The following is a 25,647-nucleotide window of genomic DNA, read 5'->3' as shown; positions in this document are numbered from 1 at the left end:
CATCACAGTTTCTGACAAAGACAGCATTCATGAATCAGGTTTATTCCTAATCTCATGATCTCCCAATTACTCATTTCCCAACAATAGAAGAGCTATTGTTGCAAAAGCGAAAATATGCCAAGAGATGAGTCTTCCCCCCCCTCCTTTATGTGAAACCTTATTTACTCTGCTGCAGAGGTCATTAAAGTATCATATTTTCTTGCAACTAAAAGGTACAAATTCAGAAGTAGGCTAGAGTGATATTTCCATCTGTTAATGTTTACCAGATAACATGTGAGTCTCTTCCAGCGGCTGCTGTTACTTCAGCATGGGGCATAAATATACAACGTACTCTTTTATTTCTTACTGGATATGCCTGCAAAAAAAGATGTAAATCCACACTGATAATATTACATCTCTGAATCCTGGCCAAGCCGTTTAAAACCCGTCCTGACTGGTTTACCTCATGGCCTGTTTAGTGTAAGCATGATGGAAAACCAGACCCAAAAAAGGTGAATAGGCCCCGCCTATCAAACTTTTCCAACCCAGACGAAGAGGTGAAAAGGGAGTATTCATGCTGGGAGAATGGGAGAGTTTCCGGTGCCCTATTATTTTTTAACTCTATGGCACGAATCCCTCAGAAGAAGAAGAGTAGATAGGTAGAAGAGTGAAGCTGCTGTTGCCTGATGGTCAAATCTGGTATTGCTAGATTTACACATTTAAAACTCACTTCTACCATTTGAGACCCTATAGTGTGCCTGCTCGATGCTCAAGTCTTTCACATAATACGGAAGAAGAGTGTACTGGACTTCCAGGTGCTTCATCATCCGCTGGGTGAGCAACTTCATTGAAATGAATAGGTGGGGACGGTGCAGTCCGTTCTCTAGATACAGCTCTTTATAACAAGCATTATCATCCAACCAAAAGGACAGTGGTTCCCAACATTGTTAGGATCAATTGAGGGCCCACATGAAAATCTAACATGCGGCAACCATTCGGATTCAGATGGTTGAGCATTTTCAGAGCATGTTTATTTTGTATAATCAATCAATCGATTGTGTTTCTACTTCAATAGAACTAATAGTAGTATACTTTAAGTTCCTATTTGGCTATTTATCACCATGACACATTTGTCAAGGTTTTAAGATCTAGATCCACTCTAGATCCACTCTAGGTATTGCACAACTGGTGTTAGATCTGCTAGTTGCTCTGTGCAGGGGAGTGGCAGAAGGTTCTGCATGCAGATTTCTGACACTGTTCTACCGCATGCTGCTAGCGTATAAAAAGTAGGTTAAGCATCTTCAAAGGATGGGGAGAAAAACATGGATTTGGAGACTTTGAGGATGGGCTGCACCTCAGCATTCTATGCATCAACCTAATGGAAGAAATATATAAGTATTCTTTATGGGTGATCTATACCCCCAGACGCATGAAATAAGACTGAATTAATTCTCATTTTGCTTAATTCTTTATCTGCGAAGTACGAACATATTCGTACCCCCCAGCTATGGGACGTTATTAGCCATGTACGAACATGTTCGTATACTCCGTGTATGGTTGAGGCCCACAGCAGCGTTTAACATTGAACCAGTTGCTATGCAACGCCTCCGTCACCACCAGCTATGGGATGTTACTGCTCTCCGTTTACCACAGTTCAAAGCAGGATTTTCAAACCTCCATAAGTGGGAATCTAAGAGAGCTGTCCTTGGTGGATCTTCAGCCATCCATGTGACTTTGTAGCGCATCGCTCCCGGGATAATGCTAATGAACGCAGTGGGAGGAAATAGATCCTGGCCGCAGCCGTGCCACAACTTAACCCATTTTGCGGCGGGAATCCCTTTTAATGTTAGCATTGTGTTATGCTTTAGCTATTGAAAAATAGCAGATCTACAAGCTCATCTGCTAGTTTTGAAAAATCGAAGAACGACTGACATAGAAACATAGCTTTTTCAGAAAACTGTCAGGATGTAGAAGATTTTTTTTTAATCTGATCTCAGGTCAAAATGGGATAACTACAATTATGCTAACAGCTAGCAGCAAAAAAAGAGTTAACAAAATATGAGGACACCACACCTCCAACCCCCCCTGACGGCCTGCCCCTGGAAATATCAAATATCATTGGGATTGGTATTTCAGATACTCAAGGGGACAGTGTCCTCATATATCTAACTACTTCTCCAAAGTGAGACACCCACAACCACAACACCAGAGGGAGCAACCACAATCTGGTGCCTCCATATTTAGAACAAACATTCTACTACTGTGGAATGCCCTGAAATCATTCTGTAAAGGATGTGAAACACTGGTTTCTTTCAAAACGGTCCTGTAGTGCAAACTTTTTTGGACCAGGTACCCCTTTTGGGGTAGATATTTTTCCAGGTACCCCCTCATCCTCGCAACACAGATAACAATATATTTATAACCACAAGCAGTGTTTCCTGCAGGAAAAAGCTTTGGCATGGTGCTGGGCGCAGGCCGCAGGGGGGCCTTCTTGCGTCGAACATTTTGATTAATTAATTAATTTGATTAAATAATTAATTAATACGTTAATTAAGATTAATTTGTATTATTGCTCTTGTATTGCTATTGGAGACACTGGGGGGACACTGGGGGACATTGGGCAGGCACTGGGGAGGCACTGGGGAGGCACTGGGGAGGCACTCAGGGGGACACTGGGGAGGCACTGGGGAGGCACTCGGGAGACACTGGGGAGGCACTGGGCAGGCACTGGGGAGGCACTGGGGAGACACTCGGGAGGCACTCGGGAGGCACTCAAGGGGACACTGGGGAGGCACTCAGAAGGCACTCAGGGGGACACTGGGGAGACACTCAGGGGGACACTGGGGAGGCACTCAGGGGGACACTGGGGAGGCACTGGGGAGGCACTCAGGGGGACACTAGGGAGACACTGGGGAGGCACTGAGGGGACACTGGGGAGGCACTCATGGGGACACTGGGGAGGCACTGGGGAGACACTGGGGAGGCACTGGGAAGGCACTGGGGAGGCACTGGGGAGACACTGGGGAGGCACTGGGGAGACACTGGGGAGACACTATGGGGAGGCACTCAGGGGGACACTGGGGAGGCACTGGGGAGGCACTCGGGGGGAGGCACTGGGGAGGCACTGGGGAGACACTGGGGAGACACTATGGGGAGGCACTCAGGGGGACACTGGGGAGGCACTGGGGAGGCACTCGGGGGGAGGCACTCAGGGGGACACTGGGGAGGCACTCGGGGGGACACTGGGGAGGCACTCGGGGGGACACTGGGGAGGCACTGAGGGGACACTGGGGAGGCACTGGGAAGGCCCTGGGGAGAAACTGCAGCCACTGGGCAGACACGGCAGACACTGGGGTGGCACTTGGGGAGGCACTGGGGAGGTACTGGACATTTCATATCACACACACCATGATTCACTATAGCCCCCTAAAAAAAAGGCAGCTTGGGTACCCCCTGGCTATGCGTCGCGTACCCCTAGGGGTCCGCGGACCCCACTTTGGGAACCGCTGCTGTAGTGTAAAACACAGGACATAGCTAGGACCACAATGGAAGTTATCTTTTGTTATTCCTTTAGCCTTAATGTCTTACTGTACCTCTGTGCTGTTTCACATTTATGTAAAAGTGAATTAATCAATCAATCAATTTAACGACTCCTTCAGCTTCTTTCTGGATAGAAAGAAGTGTGGTTTCTAATGCACAAGAAAATTCATCCACGCTCTGCTCTTATAACGCTGCCGTGATAAGACTCTTAATCAAGCTGCTGAAATGAGAATATATTAGCAGTGCTTTCAACATGCACATAAAGTGATGTGAAGCTGTTAATGGAGATATCTGAGAGTGAGAGTTATGTATGAGTATGACACATTCACCCCAGAGCCTGCCATTAACATCCTACACCCCCCCCCCCATGTAGCACTGTTGTGCTTCACATCAGGAGGGAGTGATGCTATATATATTTGTGCAGCCACTCCAACGAACAGCAATGTCCGTCCCACCATTATGTCTGTCTGTATGTTTAGCACCAACAGGTGCTAAAGTGGCACTGTTGACCTAGAAACAGAGAGAGTGTTGCACTATTGCCTGCTAAGCAATATACAGACAACCACTAGTCAGACAACCACTAGTCAGACACCCACTAGTCAGACAACCACTAGTCAGACAACCACTAGTAAGACACCCACTAGTAAGACACCCACTAGTCAGACACCCACTAGTCAGACACCCACTAGTCAGACACCCACTAGTAAGACACCCACTAGTAAGACACCCACTAGTCAGACACCCACTAGTCAGACACCCACTAGTCAGACACCCACTAGTCAGACACCCACTAGTCAGACACCCACTAGTCAGACACCCACTAGTAAGACACCCACTAGTAAGACACCCACTAGTCAGACACCCACTAGTCAGACACCCACTAGTAAGACACCCACTAGTAAGACACCCACTAGTCAGACACCCACTAGTCAGACACCCACTAGTCAGACACCCACTAGTCAGACACCCACTAGTAAGACACCCACTAGTAAGACACCCACTAGTCAGACACCCACTAGTCAGACACCCACTACTCAGACCCCCTAGTCAGACAACCACTAGTCAGACACCCCAACCAACAGCACCACTCAGTTCAGACGGGTCTGATTTTCTTGAGAATAAGTCTGTTGCACCAGTAAGGCAGATGCTGTAATGATACAGATGGGCACCGTACAATTGTGTCAAATATACAATGAAAGATGCATTGCATCTTTCGTAAGTGAAACCTAGGTGTCAGGACTCACCTGACAGGCTTGATAGAGCAACTGGTGTTCAAACTTCTTGATGCCGAGGATGTTCTGGAACATCTCGTACAGCTGATCCTTGCTGAGAATAAGCTCGGAGGCTGCGCTGGCAGTCATGCGCTGCTGTGCCTTGCGTGGATCCTCGTCGCCCCGGTAGATCGTGTCAAACTTTGCCATCCACGAGCTGAGCACCGTCTCCTTACTCAGGCCGTCGATCTCTGGAAGGCTCCGCACGCGCTTCTCAATGTGCCTCTTGAACACTTCCCTGCAATCATTGGCTGAGAAACCCCCTGACTGGACCATCTTTGCCACACGGTCACTCTTCAGGAACACCTGTATTGACAGAGGCTAATGTCAGCGATTGTTTCAGGACAAGAGCAAGTTCATGTGGAAGCAGAACAACTTGCCGGTGAATCCTGCCAAAGTCAAAGCAGGAGTTTAGGTTCTATAGGGTGTGATTTCTTGATTGTAGTTATTGTACAATATGATTTGTAACATGGCATCTAACATAATGATTTACTCAATACTACTCATCTTAAATATTGATTACATAATGTGACACTCGGGATAGTTTAATACAGATATGCAGAAGCAGAAACAAGAAACGTGTCACCAGTACTTTAAATTCCATTAATATTAATGGACCTACAAATAAGATGGCAAGCTCTGTGCACTGATTGAGGGTACAATCTCATTCAAATAAGCAGGAGCGGAGCAAGGACTTGACAATATCAGGGGCTTAGCCCAGAGCATTGCAGGGCCAATGTGCGTTGCTTGCTTGCGTGCGTGCATGTGTGCGTTTTAATACATGAATTTTACAGGTGAGGAAAACAGGCTAACAGTGGAGAGAGTGCAACCTATATGACCTGAATTGGGCTTTAAACTGCTAGACAAAATAATAAGTGAAACTAAATGGTTCCTCATTTTGCTGGCGACCCACTGGAAGCCAAGGACCCCTCATAGTCCCACCCTGGACTACACTTTTTCTTAGAAGTGACACAGGACTATTTTAGTTTAGGCTACTTACTTTATTGTTAGTTTACTAATGCAGACACTCCAGACAGTGCAGTGTTCCTTTGTAGTGATATAAAACTGATATAAAAGAAGCAGTTGGTAGTATTTCACATGCTGAGAAATTATATGATGCCATAGAAATGTATCAAGATGCCCAAAAATGTTTCTTCCATACAGGTTTATTTCTACTCGTAACATTGTGAGAGAGTTCTGAAAGGGTGTTTCTCATTCAATATCCAATAGGGAAGTGAAGTGAGGACAGATGGTCTAAAACTTAGTTTATAGGTCGTTAGCAAAGCCTAATTTACGATGTTTGTTGTTGCTGTGTAGTCAGGTTTGACAGCACTACCGTGTTCTCACTTTAAAGTGTTTTTTCTGTTTTGAAGGGAGACATTGATAGGGCTCTGAATTACTGTCTGAATATCCATTCGGGCGGACATTTTCTGAGGAACCTCTACAGTTGCAGTAGCGAACTATCATTCATAAATAACAATCCCAATAGAACAATTTCAAAGTAAAAGAAAGAGATCTATTCTAGCACGTACTCTTTTGTCTATACGGGGGGGGGGGGGGGGAATCCAGCGTTAATTAATACTAATCCTAATACTCTGTATATACAGTAGATAGCACATATTAGGTGTGCAGTTTGTGAATGAAGCACTACTGTAACATGAAGTGGAAGTCGATCAGCCAGTTCTGAAAATTGGACCATTCAGAGTGCATTGTGGTTGAGAGAGCAGATTGCTGATTATCTGTGCTTTTGTAAGACAAAGGATAAAGTAACCAGTAAACCATAACTGTGTTTAACTAGACAAAATTAATGATCCAATTTCCCAAATGACTTGACTTACAGTAACTTATTAACTACTTTTAAGGCATGGGTTTATTTAATTTGAGGTCTAAATATGTTCTAGACCTGTCCATCTTTCATACCTATATAACAGGAAACTCTGGTCTGGTCAACCTTTACAAAATTAAAGCAACCAGAGTGGATATAGGTCCAGCTAGACAATAATTAATCACTTGTCCTAAATCCATACTTTAGGGGAAATTTATGTTCGTATTACTGCCCTCCCCTCCCCTACCCCCCTATCGATGCTGCCTCGTCCACCTGACGTCATCTTCTCAGCCTCAGTCTCCCTCCTCCAGAGAGTCCAGAGACTCCAGACCCCCTCCACCCACCCTGCTCTGTGTTCCGGGCCAGCGTGGTGGGACGTCTGGAAGCCGTCCCTTAAAGAGGGGGGTACTGTCACGGTCTGTCTGTCCACAGACCGTGTCCCCACTTCAGCCACTCCCACATTCCATTCCTTCTCTCAGTCCTTGTCTCACACCTGCTCACACTCCCTTATCAGCCCAACAGTGCCATGCCCCTTTCACACCTGAGAACATTTCCCCAATCAACCCACCTCCTATAAGACTGGACTCATTTCACACACTCACTGTCAGGTTATACCTTGTGTTTGGACTTCCTGCTTTAAGTCTTGTATTTGTTGGACTGCTACTGTTCTGCCTGCATTCTGCTCTGTAGATTAGCATGTTTGGACTACTGTTCTCCTGCCTGGTTGTTACTGTAAGATTTGCCTATTTTCTGTTATTAAATTCTTAAATCTACTCCGTTTACTGTGGCTTTGCATCCTGGATTCAATCTAAACCTCACTCCTGACAGTTTCATGATAAATGCTTTTAATGTGTTCCCATGCTTTTTTGTTCTTGCTTAGTGTAAATCGCTCTGGATTAAGAGCGTCTGCTAAATGCCTAAATTGTATTATGATATCCAAAAGACGATATTTTGTCTCATATCACTTTATCAATGTAATATCGATACAAATATTGCCCAGCCCTATAGAATATGGTTTTACCTCATAGTAGCTCTGCACAGCGTTGATGAATGCCTCGTCTGCCACAATCTGTGTGTCTCCATTGAGGAAGGCCTTGAAACGATCATTGGTCTGCCTGAGCTGCTGCTCAGTGATCTGTGGAAGCAAGGACACATAGAACAGTGTTTTTCAACCCTTTTCATATTGGCATCAACCGGGTTAACGGGGCCAGATTAGCTGGTCACACACACACACACACACACACACACACACACACACACACACACACACACACACACACACACACACACACACACACACACACACACACACACACACACACACACACACACACACACACACACACACACACACACACACACACACACACACACACACACACACACACACACACACACACACACGTCGGCCTGGTGGAAACAAATAAAACACACACACAAATCATCTGATATGAACAAAGACACTGACTGTTTGATAAAGATTTTTCTTTTCTGTACCTGAACAAAGTTCATGTTGAATATTTTATATTTGATCTTCCCAGGCAGTCAGGCTGCTGAACAGCTGACCTTGAACTGTTTTGTCACTTGCACTTTTTTTTTCCCCTGTTTTTTTTTGTTTGTCTTTCTTGCACTATAGATGTTTATGTTCTGTGTATGTAAGACTGAGAGTGCTCTGAGCAAAATAATTCTCATTGTATTTATACTCTATCTATACACATGACAAATAAACCTGAACCTGAACCTGAGCATCCAACAACCAGTCCTTGATTATTACTAATTGGGATTATTAATTGGGATTTTCCCTAAATTTGGCTGGTGCGGCTTATATTCAGGTGCGCCTTATAGTCCGGAAATTACGGTAGGTTTAACAGTGTTTCATGTTCTGTGTGCACTCACACGTATCAAGATGAAAGAGTTCCTGAACTGATATTCATAGATGGTTTAGTAGAGCCAGTGACCCAGTGACCATAGTGCTGTCTTCATGATGCTTATTTGCTATGTGTTTTATGCATGTTGTCGCTGTTGGGTGGAAACCTTATGTCCAAAACAGTTCCATTATTATATTATTTATGAAATTGTGAAAATAGCAGATCTAACTACAAGCTCACAATGCATTATGAGCAGATGTACACTTGCCATTTTCTCTACTTTTGTGCGACACTCTTGTAGGGCATTACTTTTCAAAAGAAAAGAAAAAAAGTTTACATTTTGAGATGCATGGTTTCTGTCCGACAGCAACGATGTCAGGATATTTTCAACAAATCACATTGTATGACAAGGTATAGGTATAGGGCTGGTTAGAACAAGGCCTTGGTCACACGGTACTTTATGTATGTGTTTGAGTATTTCAAGTGACAGACTTCAGTGTGGGAGTGAGATGGAAAAGTACCACATATCAATGTGCCTATGCGGCACTGTCATCACCATCTGTGTGTATCTTACTGCACACAAATGGAACATCATGCAAAATTCATGTTGTTGGTATGAAAACTCAGAGAACAATCATAGTCAATTTTGCGCAATAAGAACGCATGAGCACATACACAGAGGGCACAGACACAATAAAGTCCTCCTACATGTAAAATGGACACTGCAAACACAGACATACAGACACACACGCCCACAGGAGGCGAGCGACAGAGAAAGCATGACGCTTAATTTATACTCACCAGGCTTTCCACTGCAGAGGAAAGCTTGGTTTTAAGCCCACCTAATATCTATTGTCCACACTGTCCAGGTGTGGGCCGCAATGTTATTGTTCCCCCACATAAATGCCAAATCCAGTAGCCTATTTTCGCCAACCGCAGTCACGATGAGTTAAAACATGGACAAAATGAAGCCTTCCAAATAGTACTTAAAGAAACTTGCCGAATTCATACGACTTCACATAGTTATGACACCACTGGTTAGTTATTTTGGGGAGTATACCATGTCTGTAAATTATATGCACTGTTACCTGCCAGGCAGCCACCGTACAAGTCCAGTGTTATTATGGTTGTCAACAGAATCTGTGTTATTGAATGAATGAGTTGCTGAGAGTATTAATACATCTCATGAAAGAAACCAATGACTTTTAACACCAAATTAAACAATGTCCATCCATCCACTGATTCTCTTTAGACCAGATAAGGAAACGGCAAGTTAATCCCATAGTATTCTGCCGTATGACGGTGTGCTGAAAATAGCTGATCTACATTGTATCTAATAATAATAATAATATCTCAAACTTATATAGCGCTTTTCTGAGTACCCAAAGACGCTTTACATGGGGAGGCTTTACAGAGGTAACAACAAATTAAAAACAACTTTAATAGAAAGAAAAGGAAAAATAACACTAAAAGCTAAAGAACATTTAAAAGACAGTGAAAAGGGTTTAGCTACTTGTAGATCAATGGGTTCTTTTCAGTGCATAACACTGTCACTCAAACTGTCCTTGAAAAGAAATACATGGAAGAATTCAAATTCCATACTGCAGCACAGAGAGGAGAACCCACTCCTATTTCAGCTCAGTAACGTAATGTGGCTGTAAGCTCTCTCTCTCTCTCTGACTGTGAATGACACAGTCATGTTCAAACACAAAACACTATCTTGCAACAAATAACAAAGCAAGACAAACTAGGTGGAGGGAAAACATCAAAGATCAATACTTCAGGTTCTGCTTCACAAGACAAGTTTATTTGTATACAGTACCGGAGCAGCGAGACTGAGAGAATGTGCTGACGGTCCCTGCTGCTGTTCAGTCACTATACGAATGCTAACTGCAATGACTCCCAGCCAGGACAAAATAAATCTATACAAACTGACATAAAACACTAATCTTAGATAATATTCACATAATATGCAAATCAGTCTGGGCCACACTGAGAGGCTCAAGCCAACAACTTGGCTTGTTTGGCTGTTTGTCCCCCTTGTGAAATTGAGGGAGTATCTTCTGAACAGAGGACAAATAACAGCCCTTACTATCAACTAATGGGCTCCACTTTGCTTGCCTTGGCTCTAGAATACCGTGCTTCAAATGAATGCACCATAGTTCACACACAGACAATTGATTTAAGATCGGATCCTCTTCCAAACTCCTTACATTTCTAAGAACACCTTTTATTCAAACTGAGAAGCGTCATTAAACTGAACTTCAATGAGAGACATCAAACATTGAATCTGCATTCTTAATAATTGGATAAAAAGTTATTTTAGTGTAGAAATGTATCCATATGGGTATACATTTTTCCAAGACTTAAATTGCTGTGTATGTCCTTGGACACTGGATTGAAGGGGGTACTCAAACTGATTTTCAAAGACAAACGTCCAGAGCACCCACGCAGAAAGCCTCCTTGAATACAGATACAAGCATGGTTAAAGCTGATTGGGCTCACCAAAGCTTTTGCTGAACGGATTAAAATTTACAATTTAGGCATTTAGCAGACGCTCTTAATCCAGACCGATTTACAGTAAGCAAGAACAAAAAAACATGGTAATACATCATATACATAAAAATAGTCATGAATCATACATGTACAGCCTACAACTAGGCTTTACAGCAGGGCAACTGGGTTGTACGTGTTTGACGCGTGCAGTGTGATTAATTCAAATGTCCAGAGATTTGTCTTATGTTCGATATGTCAATCCATTTATTACTTTCTTTCAGCAGTAGTACAACGTAAATTAACTGTGTAAACTTTCAAACAAACAAACTGAACCTATAATGACCACGCACGGTCGAAAACTGTCTCGTCTTCCCCTGTCGCACCTGAGTGCCGTCACAGTGACAGGTAAAAGAGCGTTTCCATGCCAACCACCCACAATTCTGATTGACTGATAGACATGACGTCATTGTACAGAAGGACATCATTAACTTCATCATTAATTAGTGTAAATAAACAAAACAAAATAAACAAAAAGCATTTTGGCTCCAACAATACGTAAGCTAAGAACCTACTGTAACAGTTTAAAATCTATATTATGAAACTATGCATACATACGTATACTATATAGTGGTATGTCTACATACAATGCTATCTAAGTGAAGGTGACTTCAGACCAAACAAACTTGTACAGACTAGTCAAAGACTACTTAAAACTGTCAGATTGCAAAAGACTAGAATTTTTTTATCAGCAGAAACGATGTCAGCCGACGACACATTATTTATCCCAATGAAAATTGCAAAAAGCAGCCTTGTTTGCAGTCTTGCCAGTTCTGCTCATTATAAGCGCCTTTGGGCTAGTTTTCCTGTAACATGGGCTTATTTCTGAAGTGTAGTTATTATTTGGGCTTGGTTTCATGATTATTTTTTAAATAGACCTGGTCGCTTGTTTCACTCAAAGAATCTGGCAATCTCTGCATCCCGCAACAAAAACAAAACAGAGTTGAGATTGAGAATAATGCCATCTAGTTCACACTACCAGTAGTCAGCCCTGAAACATGACGAGCAGACTAGAGATTCACTCTACAGTAGCTCTGGTCCATAGCCAGAGCCACTACAACACGGATAGCATCGACTACCGAGGGTCGCCAGCCTACCGACCGAACATGTTCGGTTCTTCATCAACGGGTTCCAACCATAGAGTATATAAGGATAGAGTGCAAGTGCAAACGAGCGCTCAATGTTAAACCCCAGCTGCACGGGATTACCTCAGCATAACTACACGGGTCCGCCTGCAGTCCCACCTCTTACCACTAGGGCCCAGGAGCTACCTTTACATAAGTTGAGCCTTTGTAACTTAACTCACCAAAACCTTTGCTGAACTGATGATTGAAAAAAGACATGAACCAATTTAACAAGTCAGACCCATATCAAACCTCCCCTTTCTAAACAAGATACTTGAAAAGGTTATATTCTCCAAACAAAGTAAACATCTTTCTAAATGAGAACAATCTTCTGATCTAGATATGTCTGTCAGGTTTCAGAGCTAATCCTGTAGGACAGAAACTCTAGGTACCTAATGTTATCAGAGACTTATACTAATGCTAATAAGACATCTGATCTGGTTCTTCTTGTCTTGATTTACCGGTAAGTGCAGGAATCAATACAAATAATGAAATCATCATAAATCCCCTTGAGATGAGTTGGCCTCTCAGAACTGTTTTTGTTTCAGACGTAACTTTTGGTGTTGCACAAGGGAGCCTATTGTGCCTTTGCTTTCTCCCTAAATATTCCACTAGGTAATAATATTAGCTTACATATCTGTGATGGCCACACCAGCAGCAGCAACAAGTCAGTAAAACATGTTGGAGACCTACAGTATTTTGGTTGTTGTTATTATTTGTTATAAAGTTGCTTTATCAAACGTTATTTGGTAATTTGCATTAAGTTCTAGTTTTCTTGAGTTACCAATTCTGTGGCTTGCTGCTGGAGTTGATATGAATAATGCTATCCAATAGAAAACTAGAGATGCAGAATTCTTATTATGCTATTGCTAGGGTACAGGCTTTAGTTCCCACACTATTATTGGTCCGACAGTCATTAGACCGACAACCTACCTCAAATCCTAACCTAATCATAATCGCAAGCACGGGAGCAGCGCATGTTCGAGTGGTAGTCTGCTCCATCGGAATTGCCATCGGATCCCATTATGCTACATTTTTTTTGTCTTGAAACAATACAAAACATAGCCTATATATTTTAAATAGCCTTTCTGTATTAAAAACAAATCCACTATTGTAAGGCATTTTATACAATGTTCTTTTCAATGTAACCTTCTTAAGCATGTGCTTTGCTTAAGATTCGTTGCCGTTTTTATTTTCAATCATAACGATGGATTGTACTGTATACTATATTAATTCCCATTGGATTACGGCAGGGAGTGAGAGTCCATGTAACAAGGCCACACAAATTATTGTACAGAGAAACGGGAGAAGGCAATATGAGTTTCTTTCAACAAACTGAATACAACCACCAGATGACTGCCTGTTGTTCCAGCTGAATCACCTCCCCTGCAGCTATATTTTCCTGGAGATTGTAAGAGATTAATAATGTGGACTGAAGATGGTGTGGTGGCAGACAGTTACTATTCATACACTGCATGTCTGCAGTCTATCTCCAAGCCCCAATCTAATAATACTTTTTGCTTATGTTGACAGTTTGTGTTGGCTTTAAGTGACACACCAGAAAACCTGTGTGTGTGTGTGTGTGTGTGTGTGCGTGCGTGCGAGAGAGAGAGAGATTGTATAGTGGCCGCAGACAGCATGGTACAGTAGGCCGACTTTTGTCCGACATACCAGTAGGCCTACATATTCATTATTCACATGGCATCAGGTAAAATGAGGCTCAGCTCACACATCACAAAGGACTACTCAACATAATATATTTATGACTTTCCACAATTACATGCTCTTCATTTCACGTCCTTCCTGCCCATCATTGATTTGAGAACTCTGCTGATTGGTAAACATCCTGATAGATCGGGGGCTGGGGGGAGGGTATTCCATTTTCATCAGTATTCCTAGACCCCCAAGCTTGGCTGTTCTGCTTTGCTCCTATCGATTCCCTCTCTCTGGCTCTTATCAAGATTGCAACGTTACCCAGTGATTCATTGATGTGCAATAAAGTGGGCGGTGACATTAATCAGCCGTCACCTGTCAACACAGGGGGCACAAACATACATTCCACAGCCTTAATATAATATACAGTAACATCAGGGTGTTTACAATGTGCATGGGCGTTAAAAAGGATTATAGTTTCTGTTACTGAGGTAACACTATGTGGGTGATAGATAGTTGGTGTTAAGGAACAAAATGTGTGTTTAAAATCCTGGTGGGTCCATTTTGGCATGCGTAAAACTGGATAGCTCAACATCAACATAACGTGTGTGTGTGTGTGTGTGTGTGAGTGAGAGAGACAGTTTGGGAGTGAGCGTGGGTTGTTTATGTGAGGTTGATTGTGTTTTGTTCCTTTGTGTGTGGATTATCTGTGCATGTGATGATGAGTATAGGCTATTGCTGCATGCATGCATTCTTTGTTAGACTGTTACATAAGTGCCTCATGCAGCTATCTCTGTAAATGTGTCAACATATGCTTTGTAATACTGTACATGCGTTGTGATATGCAGTATATCTACACTTTGTCCTTTACCTCTTCGAGTGTAGAGATGAGTGGGGTAATTAGCTAATTGATTGCAGTATAGCTAGTGCATTTACATGAAGTCTGCAAACTGGCCTAAGACACAAAGGCTTTCTCCAGTAGTTATATAACCTTGAGTTAGCATGTACAATGGTCTGGAGTTTTATTAACCTATTCTATAGCTTCAAAGTATGAGATTGATTGTGAAGAGTCAGAGTCCAGAACCACCAATTTGATCGATATGTCAATAGGCAGTCCGCAACCACTGATGCACCGTGTGTATCGCAGAGAACCTGAATGCATCGATGTTTCGAATGGGAAGCAGGTCTCCCAAAAACAGATAAAAACGCACATCTCCATATGGACTACATGCGCTGATGTCATGACGTCATGGGGTACAAACAAACAAACAAATTCAGAAATCTCCATACTGTATGCATGGGCATAAAAGGAACACAGACAGCACAGCTACAACGGGTACTCTGACAACGGATACAATGGGTATTGCATAATTGGGTGGGGCATGCTTTTTTTTCGATTTGCATTGTTCCTGACTTGCATCATTCAAAAGTAGGCGAAAATTGTGAAAATAGCCGATCGACAAGCTAAGAATGTGCCACGATGTGACGCATTCTAAGTGTGTAGATCGTTTATTTTTGCTATAAATGGAAACATGGCCTCTCTACACTCTCAGCTACAGGCACCCCCAAAAACAGTGTTAAATAGCTGAGGGGGGAAAGTGAGGAGAAGTAGGACTACAGAGCCAGGGTGCCGTGTCATTAGTCAGAAGGTTCATTGTTTTCCGAAATTACTATCCCTATCTCTAACCCCAACTTAAACCTAACCGCAAGCACGGGAGCAAACCTAAACCTAACCGCAAGCACGGGAGCAGTGCATGTTCGGACTAACGGGACTTCGGATCTATGGGCAGTTTCCAGTGCCAGCCCCAGTCAAATTTCTATTGAAACACAAGAATTTGTTAACAGGCTACCAGAAGCAAGAATAATATGCAACCTAAAGGCTTTATATTGTGCGTAAACCTATTGTGCTTGAGAAGAGCCATAAAGTACAGATCAGAGCTATTGCTTTCAGCAGCCAGACAATGGACATTTCAGTCACATTGTAGATGACACCACTAGCCAGCATCTGAGTAAACAGCAAACACAAGTATGGAAACAAGTGCTGCATGGCAGCTGCACAAAATACACTCATAGCAGGTTTAGGCAAACAAGGAACAACACACAGGTTTGAGTGAAAAAGCTGCAGTCATAATCAAAGAGATATGCACATAGCCTAAAATCCCCAGCCAGAGAGGGCTCACATTTATATTTGTTCTGACACATAAACACAGCGTTGTCTGAGTAAATAACTCCTGCAAAGGGTGAACAAACAGCCAGGTGTATGCTTTGCTTTAGCCATTTAAACCCTATAGCATCCCTATTCATGGGGAAACATTCTCCAAATATAGCAGATCTACAAGATCAAAACGCATCGTGGCATGATGCATTGTCAGCTTGTAGATCGGTTATTTTTGTTGAAGAGATTTGGTGTAAAAAAAAGAGAGTGAACATAGTAGAGAGCCGAACCTGGTCAACTGAACTAATACAAAGTATATAGAGGGTTTAAGTGGTTAGAGTCTGATACAGACACAGGGATATTCTAAATCATATCAGCTCCTATAGGTTGATGACATATTCAGGCACTATGGGAGTGCTACTTGTATATGGAGAACAGTGTTCAGTTCCACTGTGGGCCCGTCCTAGACACCTCCGTCTTCACGGACCTGACTCGCAGAGTCGCAGGCAGCAGCTACAAAGCTGTTGCTAGTCTCAGCTGATTCCTTATAACGCTCACTGAGCAGAAAATATGCCTCAGGTCTGCAAGGATGGCTTAAACCGGATTTATGCGTTGATGTTTAATGATTATGTGATAGACAGCAATATCTCTGCCAACAGCATCTGCCTTAAAGAAACAAACAGAAACAACTGGTTGGTTTCTAGTACTTTTACTGATCCTTTGGGATCTAAGTTGAAGGTTTGACTTTAATTTGATTTGATTTCAAGTCTTGGGGTCATGAGTGTTTCAAAATACACCAGTATGCTAAGAAAGGCAGTGTGGCAAATTGTGGCATGAAAGCAGATTAAAGTATGTACTGTCTATAACACTATGTTGAACTTTTTATTTTATTAACTGAGTGCAATAATCTAAAACACACAAAGTCAAACATAAGACATGGTATCATTTATCCATGCTAAACTGGCACATTTACATTTATATATATATTTTAGTATTGCTCAATTTGTAGTCACTGAAAGAATAACAAGTTAAAGTAATACAAATAAATGCTGTTACATAAATAACCTTTGCAGGATTAGGCTACCTCCTGAGGAGAAAACTATTAAGGAACCGCACACTTAAAGCTTCATTTAATTTGATTCTGTTCATTGTGAGTTTGAGAAAGGCACCGAACCTAGGCAGACATGAAAGATGAGTCATGATATAGATTAGAAAAGTACATGTTATGACATTTCCTTATATAAGTAGTTGGGACAGTAATGTTGGTGTGAGTCAATCTTGACAGAGCTATGCCTGAAGCTCTACTAGAGTAATTACATTAAAGAGTAGCCAGTGCAATACCATAATGCGTCCATATACAGGACACAAAGCTGACTGGGCATTGGCACCTCTGTCTTATGCTGGTGCATTACTCTCATCAAGAATCTAGAAAATAAATTGTACCCTTTCCTGACACCCCCCCAATCACAAATCACCACTTACTCCTTATTCTCTGCTGATTCGCTCTATCTCCACCACACAATGACCTATCTACTGCTTTTTATGTCTACTTGTACAGTATGTCAACTTTGAAGTTGGTTATCCATCTCTTGAGCATTTTCTTTTTCAGTGCCAATCTGTTAGCCTTGATTGATATGGCTTCAACAACATGAAAGGTTGCTTCATGCATGTTTATCAATAAGAAATGGTAGGGACATAAAAAAGAATACACATGAATACATGTGATGACTATACGTAAATTATTTTGTACTAACTTGAATGTTAACAGCTGAATTAATAAAGACATACAAATAGGATAACTGTCTTTGAAACATGCTGCTTGATCCACCACTTACAGAACTTATCTATTCAACCTGATGTATCTCTAGCCATACACTCACTTGCTATGATAAACCTTACCCTAGTCTCTCAAGACAGTTTTGACTCCATCATTTCCAAATAAAGAGGATGCTGTTTTTCCTTTTTTTGCCAATGGGTTCCCAGATTTCCCTGACCCTAACCCTGACCCTTTACTGCAAAACGTTATATAAATGCAGTCCATTTACTGCATTTATATAACGCTTTTCTCCAAAGCACTTTACAATGTATTTCACATTCACCCACACATCCACACACTGATGGTCAGAGGAAACCATGCAAAGCACCAACTTGCCCATTGGCAGTAATCTTGCTCAAGGACACTTCGACACATACTGTAGCTACCACCCATGGAACCTTCAGGTTCCTACTTCCTAGACGGCCACTAGCTAGTACAAACGTTTTGTCAATTAAAGTTTGTACCCAACTGACAACTGAACCAGACAAAATAACTATTCTCCATTGTTTTACATGACTGAAAAGCTAAATAGAGTTCACCAATGCTAAATTGTGTATTCTTTACAAAAGAGAGCTCTTGATTTGTGCTTTGTGTGTGAGAGCGTTCCGTCTTACTGAGAACCAGGTTAAGACCTCCATTCTTTGAGTGCATTTCTAACTGTCAGTGGTCTCCATTTATCTATCCTAATTGAGTTGTCTTTTGTCTGTTAGAAAGTGGATGTTCATCAGATTCACTGGCTCAGACATATAGGTTTCCCGGTAATTAACTAACTACCACACACCTTATTGTTATGAATAGTGACAGACAGATGTAGCTTTGTTCTATAAAACAGAGTAGCAGGAAGAAAAATCAGCAAGACAAACCACATCACAGTAAAGAGGATGTTTCTTACTCTTGGGCCTTGTCCAGTGAACATTTTGAAAAAGCAAAGCTTGTAAGAAAAACATTTCAGTATTCATGTGTTTTAGCCACTTGAAAAGTACTGTTGTCTTTTTGTTGTTGTGATATTTAAAGCTCTTCCCCGTGTGCAAATCACTGATTTCATACTTGAAAACTCATTCATTACTTCATTACTCTCCTCTTTTGTGCATGTGACCCTATCTTTTATGAACTTAATGAGCTTGGGTAGTTCCACTTCAGTTATATCAATCCTCCTGAATCATTTGCATAATCTTTAAAAAGCCTGACTTTTGGGGTTTTATATGACAAGCTGTACCTACTTGTAACACGTTGATTTGACGCCTGCAAACTATCATTCAGTAAACTATACTTACCCAAGCTCTTGTAGTATTCCTTGCCTCTAAACAAGAACACGACATGGTATCAGAAGTGGAGCTACTTTGAACACGACAAAGGCTAACCCTATACCTAAACTTAACCCCAGTAAAACTATGAAAGGGAAAATGTGTGATTTTTTTCATCCTACTATATATGCTCCACGTCTCTGCGTGCATGCGTGTTTGTGTGTGTGTACGGTTGTAATGCACGTAACTCGAGAACCGTTTGCCCCATCGACTTCATATTTGACACACGCGTTCCACACCTCCGCAGGGAGTGCAGTGCCCGGACTCATGTCGGTCGGACCCACCGTTCTCCAGAACCACCACAAAAGGCTCTGGTCAGGCTCTGCCAGTGGGCCTAATCAGCCTAAATCCCCTCACCTGTGCAATTTCCAGCCTCTGCCTCAGCCAATTGATTGCCATGGCAACCCCACACCTGACAATTGATTAGCCTACTTAACCACAGTCAGTCAGTTTGCCCTCTTCACACACAGAAAGATACAGAGCTCGCCATATGGGACAAAGACAGACAGTTAAAACGGGTGCTGTGACAAGTTGAAGAATTCTGTTCCTCACCAGAACAATTACCACTGGTGTAGTACACTAGTTTTCCAAATAAAATTGGCTGAATAAACATGATCCAAATATAATGTATATCGACAAAGACGAAATTGCAAGACTATCAAAGAATCCATAATGGCCATACATTTCAACAATGACTAGTTGTTGTAGTATGTATTTAAATGACACCTTTAAATAAGGCTTAATAATATAATTGTGGTGATTAATGTGACCAACAAAACATCTGGACAGCATCCTTTATGATACAGTGGCTTATATTGCCAATGAACAGCTGGAGTGGAGACAGGGCTGGGAGGCATACTTTGGTTCGACATATCATTGGTTCGAAGGAGCATTGGTCCGAGGTGCGTTAAGGGTTGGGAGAGGGTTATGGTTAGGTTTAGGTGTGCTGCCCCGTGGGAGGTTAGGGTTAGAGTGAGGGTTTGAGATAGGGTCGTTCGGACCAATGGTATGTCGGACAAAACGCATGCACCCGACAGTGCTCAGATTGAGAAAGATCAACTGTTTCCCTCAAAAAGGGAACCAGACAGCCTGCATTAATTTGCTTATGTCAGCCTTGCCCAAAATTGAATTCAAAGCAGCAGTCCTGCTTACATATTTCTCAGTGGTGGAAGAAGAACTAATTTTTTTACTTACTATAGTGTCACGGCCTCTTGGCCTGGCCTGCAGGGCCTATGCTGTGTATATGGTGTACTGCCCTGTGTGTGTTTCTCCCACAAATCATCTGGGCGTCGGCCCATTTGAGACTCCTCATTAGGTGCATTAGGAGCACCTGATCAGTGCTCCTGAAACCCTATAAAAGAGGGCTTGCCACTAGCCAGTGTCCCTCTCCAGATGACAGCACCCTTCTGCTTGTTTCTCTTTACTGTTTGATTTGCACACTACAACACACCTTCACCATATTATCCACACTGACACCACTGATCTTACTGACTTCCACATCTCATACATCTGAAGCATTATTCTTCATATTAAGTTAATATTAGTTATCTCTTCTGAATAAAGTATTGTTATTTTGAACACTGCTACTGCGTCCTCTTCAATTTGTCATGGCCCAACGGGCCGGGTTATGACAATAGCAATGTAACTCTGTTACAAGTAAAAGTTCAGTGATCACAATTTACTTGAGTAAAACTAGGCTACTAAAGTACTGGCATAAAAATGTATATCAAGTATCAATTTCCCAATTCACAAGTTATATGTTCAAATTGTATACAAATATTTTTAAAATAGTATTATATACAAGCTGGTAAGCAGCGATTTTCAAATAGCCAAAGTTTAAATCGGGCTGAAGTGGTTAATCAAAATATACAAAGTAACTAGTAACTACACTTTTCAAATAGAAATGTGGAAAATACTCAGTAAAGTAAAAGTCCCTCAAAATTGTACAGTACTTGAGTATGTGCATGCATGTGCATGTGCGTGTGCGTGTGTCCCCATCATGATGACACACACGCATGCGCGTGCATGCGTGTTTCTAAGATTCTAAGAGTGCATTACTTAACATTATTTGGATTAAAAAAGAACAAACTTCAGTTGGTCGCTACCATGTACTTGCCATGCATGTACTTTGTTACATTGCATCAATAAGACGTGATAGCAGACTGAAACAGTACTTCAATGGTCCATATGGAGCACATGGTGGAAACTTGGAAAGGAGACATCCTCTGTGATGCAGCCTCTCATGTGATAACAGGCTAAGTAGTTTGACCAATCATATTCACTGATGTAGCGGACATTTATTTGACATCAGAATACTATAGCTGGTTGTTATCAGCCAGATGTTGCCAAGCTATATAGATAATGTTGCTAAGCTAAATATAATTAATAGGCCCAAGTAGCAAAAATAATGGGAAGTTATCGACCTTGGAAAAATGACTAAAGTAGGCCTATATTGCTCAATATTATACTAGCATATCATTTAGGCCTGAATAGCACCATGCCTGCAGTAGGCTAGTAATAAATCAAACTGGTTATTGCTTAAAAATCACACCTGTGTGAAGTGAGGGGCGATCTTATCATCATACATCATCTCATTCCGGCCAATCAGAATTTACGTCCTCATGCACGATCGTCTTCAATGTTTGTGTTTACACGAAAACACTCAAAATTGTCCATTAATTATCAATGGGATTTAATGTTTGTGTAGGACAAAGTTTGTGTACACATACCTAAAGCTGGACATAGGAGTTTAATGGATGTTTGTATAACTGTAGCATGGCCTATACGTTTCACAAAAACAATATAGCCACTGCCTACTGTAATAAACTAAAACTAAAAAGAAAAGGCCTGTCTTGTGCCTTTGAGCAACTTATGATTCATAACAGCCTGACTTCCAAACAGACATCAGATTAAATGTCATGCAACCCTGAAGTGCACTCATTTATCAATGGACATCATCTGGAGTCCATGGACTGGGAAGGAGAAAATACCCCCATTCCCTTTCTCTTGACTTTCCATGTCCGGAAGATCTGTGCCTAAAAAGTCACCTTGGGAGAAAAACAAATGACTGGATAAATGATGGCGCAAATTTGTTGGAATTGGGTGCATCCGCCAACAGGAAAGAGCATATGGCTGGTCGTTGCCGACCTAATGGGGGCGAATTGAATAGTAGACCTACCTTAAGACTTTAACGAGAATGTGCAAGCAGGTCAAATGGTCAATGATAGGCCTATACTTGTATTATCAATCCAACATCTCTTGAAAGCCCTATATCAATGAATGGGGTTGCTGAGCTCTGCAACTGATTTACTTTGTGTTTATTTGTGGAGGGACACTGCATGGCTGCACAGTGTCTGCATCTCTGCAGTGCCATGTCTCCTGTCACAATCAAGGGCTTCGAAGCGCGATAATGTCCTTATGTCACTCAGTCACATACCGGTAGTATGGACGCATGATTTAAAATTAAATTTTATTGTCAAGAAAAGTATAAAAACAACCAGTTTTAAATACGCGTGCCCTACTGAATAGGCCTAGCGGTCAAAACTACACAGTGCTATGTTATGTAGGTCATCAATGACAGCGTGTAAAAAAGGAGGGCTCGCCAGCATGTGGTCATTATTTCTTGTCCTGTTTTTTAACCTTTGCACAGAGGTGACGTCCCTTACCTTCTGTTGTCGCCTTGCCATGTCCGTGGGCTGTTTAGCATTGAACGGGTAAGCGATGCATCGCATCACAAAGACATATAATTGCAGCTTCTTTTTACGCTCCTCTTCCTCGCGCTGCAGCTTCTCCACCTCCTCTTTCTCGTGCTCGCCACTCGCAGCCGACGGGCTTGGGCTGGTCGGGCGGCCGCTACTGCGGCTGCTGCTGGGCGCAAGTCCACCAGAGCTCTCGCTGGTCCTGCTCGGAGAAATGCGGGATCCAGTTTGAGGTGCCATCACCTCTTTGCTTTCCTCCTCTACTATCCCGCCATCAGATTCCTCCTCGCTGGATGATGGATCTAACATCTTGCTCTCGAGAGTAGTCTCGCTTGCAAATGTCCCGATGCAGTAGCCTAGTATTAATGGAAATAATGATTTGGTTCGGCTATGTCCTCAAGTCAAGATAGTTTTGCCGTAGATTTGTCCGAACCTCAGGCAGCAGGTAGGCCTACAGTAGAATATGAATGAAATCTAGATGGGCCTAATTCTACTCGCTTGCTGAGCGATGTCAGGAACCCGAACACTGCTTGAAGAGGTCTGTGATAGCTCGCTGCACGCACAGCATCATACTCCGCCTGCGTCGAGATTCGTCGATGCTTACGTATTTTCTGTATTTTACTCGCCAGTCACCGCTGCGGATGTGCAGGGGCGGGGGGCAGGGTATGGGTGTGTGTGTGTGTGTGTGTGTGTGTGTGTGTGCGCGCGCGCGCGCTGTTGGGGGACGGGAGATGAGTGACTGAGTGGCTTTTCCAGTGAAAGTAGGATGGCCTTTTTGCTGCCAGCAAATTCAGGGAGCAGGCGCGAGGAGCTGGCCATGGTCCTGAACATAGCTATGAGCACAGTAAAAGATGGGCTTTAACTGTTGTAATTCATCATACTATATTCTGCAGCGGTACACCTAAGATGGCTGCCATAGAATGTAAATATTGCCATGGATGCGAGCATTGGTTTCACCTGACATGGCATGCATTTTATTATTAATTTTCTGAGATTGCAACGGCCCTGCCCCATCACCATGCAACTTGAAGGGTGTGGACTGTGGTATAGGCTAGCCTCCGGGTGTGATCGGCTTCTGTTCTTGATGAGAATCAAATAAACAAATAGATAAATAAATGCAGTCAATTTGTAGCTATACCTTGCTAAATCTAAAGGGTTATAGACTAAAGTCTATGATGTGGCACCTTTGTGCATGTAAAATACTTTCCATTAATATAGTGGTTGCAACTGTATTAATTGATTGCTCGAATCCCTGCATGGTGGGAGTTCTGCTCTGGTTTTGGTGAAATATTAAGTAGTTCCGGTCATTTTGTGGGGCGCACAGGGGGCCACGCATTCAAACTAAATGAATGACTTAACTACTTAATATTTCACCAAGACAGCACTCCCACCACGGGACTCGGGCAATCAATTAATACAGTTGGATTCGAGCAATCAATTAATACAGTTGCAACCATTATATTAATGGCAACTGGCAAGTATTTCATACAACTTACATTTAAAAATCTGAACTATCGCACGCACGAGCCCTAGGAGGTGCTGTTCTGCAATTGAATGATTATTTGGCATGATAAGGTAATTTCTCCTGAAAGGCAAATCCAGATATAGTGTCCATCTTTCAGTGATACACTACTATTTGCACATTTCATGAATTTCCTGTCTTCCATTGACATCTCAGGCTTATCCTCAGATGCCTTCTCGCTGAAGTCTTGATTATATTGGCTGATCAAGAGCTGCTCTATTTTGTCAATTGAAATTCTATTGCATTGGACAGTTGGATGACAGGCTGTGTCTGTGACGTTGTGATGTCCAAGCGGTCCATTGACGATCCACCTCAAAGTGTTCTCACAACAAACGGTCCATCTCCTTTGCTCTTAATTACCTCCAGGTTCCATGACTTTTGGGGTGTCTGTTCCAATCAGAAACTCCACTTCAGCATCAATGGCAGGGATGTGCACTTTGTTCAGATATGGCCATTTGGAAAGATCCTCCTTTCTGATGATGTTATCTTTAGTTACAGGAATTTCCTTCTGTGTGTAAATGCCTGGAAGAATACAAAAGTCATTGGTGTTCAGTCCAGCCACTTCTAGGCCTGAAACAATGTGTGTTTCAATAACCTTCTTCTGACCCATAGTTCTCAACAAGATAGTAATTTTTCTTCCTTGAAGGTTGAGTTTAGCCATTAGCCCCGCTGTACAAAAGGATGCCGTGCTACCTGGGTCAAGGAATGCATAAGTATGCACTGTTGTGTAATTTGTGTTCCCTTTCCTGGTTTTTACTTGAACCGGCACTATTGCAAGCTTGCAGTTGTCTTCACCGGCGCCAGTAAGACCACTTGTCAACACAGAAGCTATGGCTTTGTCTTTGGTGATTTCCTTCATTTCAGCTGGGTCTTTGGGATGCCTTAAGCCACAAATGCTGCAATTGAGTCTCCGTCTACATGTCCTTTGCACATGCAGCCAAAACATAATGAAATTTCTAAAATGTGTCCTCTTTTCCAACTCTGAGCACAATTCTAGAGCATGTTCTCCTTCACAGAATAAAAATCTGGGTTTCTGGGTTCCTTTCTCCTTTGCAGCTGTCACAGTTGTTGCAAAGATACTTCCTTTTATTTTGGGAAGTGGTTGTGACTTGGACTTCCTTGTGTCTTTGTTCACTGGATCGTCTTTGATGTCACCAAAAATGGGATCTGTAATAATCTTGATTTGTTTTTCAATTACAATGTCCTTGAAGCTTGCTCTTCGGCTGTGGTTCTCCTGGAAATCACATACCACAGTTCTCCATTTGTCTCTCAGACGGTAAGACAACTTCTTGATGATGATCAATAAATTCGAAGGCATATCAAGCTCATGCATGTAGTT

At 42.3% G+C, this 25,647-nt stretch overlaps 1 protein-coding gene across 5 annotated transcripts in view; it reads right to left on the bottom strand.

The window, feature by feature from the left end:
• Positions 1 to 23,095, bottom strand: part of cadpsb (Ca2+-dependent activator protein for secretion b) — a gene marked incomplete at its 5' end in the record, with an annotated part of 95,677 nt that extends 72,582 nt beyond the window's left edge. For all 5 annotated transcript variants that reach the window (XM_080792009.1, XM_080792011.1, XM_080792012.1 and 2 more), the window contains 3 exons: positions 4,764 to 5,096; positions 7,637 to 7,750; positions 22,754 to 23,095. In XM_080792009.1, coding sequence (XP_080648135.1) covers positions 4,764 to 5,096; positions 7,637 to 7,750; positions 22,754 to 23,095 — 789 coding nt within the window. The remainder of the gene's footprint in view (positions 1 to 4,763; positions 5,097 to 7,636; positions 7,751 to 22,753) is intronic.
• Between the last annotated feature and the right edge of the window lie 2,552 nt (positions 23,096 to 25,647).

Source organism: Protomyctophum bolini (assembly GCF_963924005.1).
Source record: "Protomyctophum bolini genome assembly, chromosome: 2".
Classification (NCBI taxonomy): domain Eukaryota; kingdom Metazoa; phylum Chordata; class Actinopteri; order Myctophiformes; family Myctophidae; genus Protomyctophum; species Protomyctophum bolini.
The sequence above is the reverse complement of the archived record's forward strand: the minus strand, read 5'-3'. Positions and strand labels throughout refer to the sequence as shown.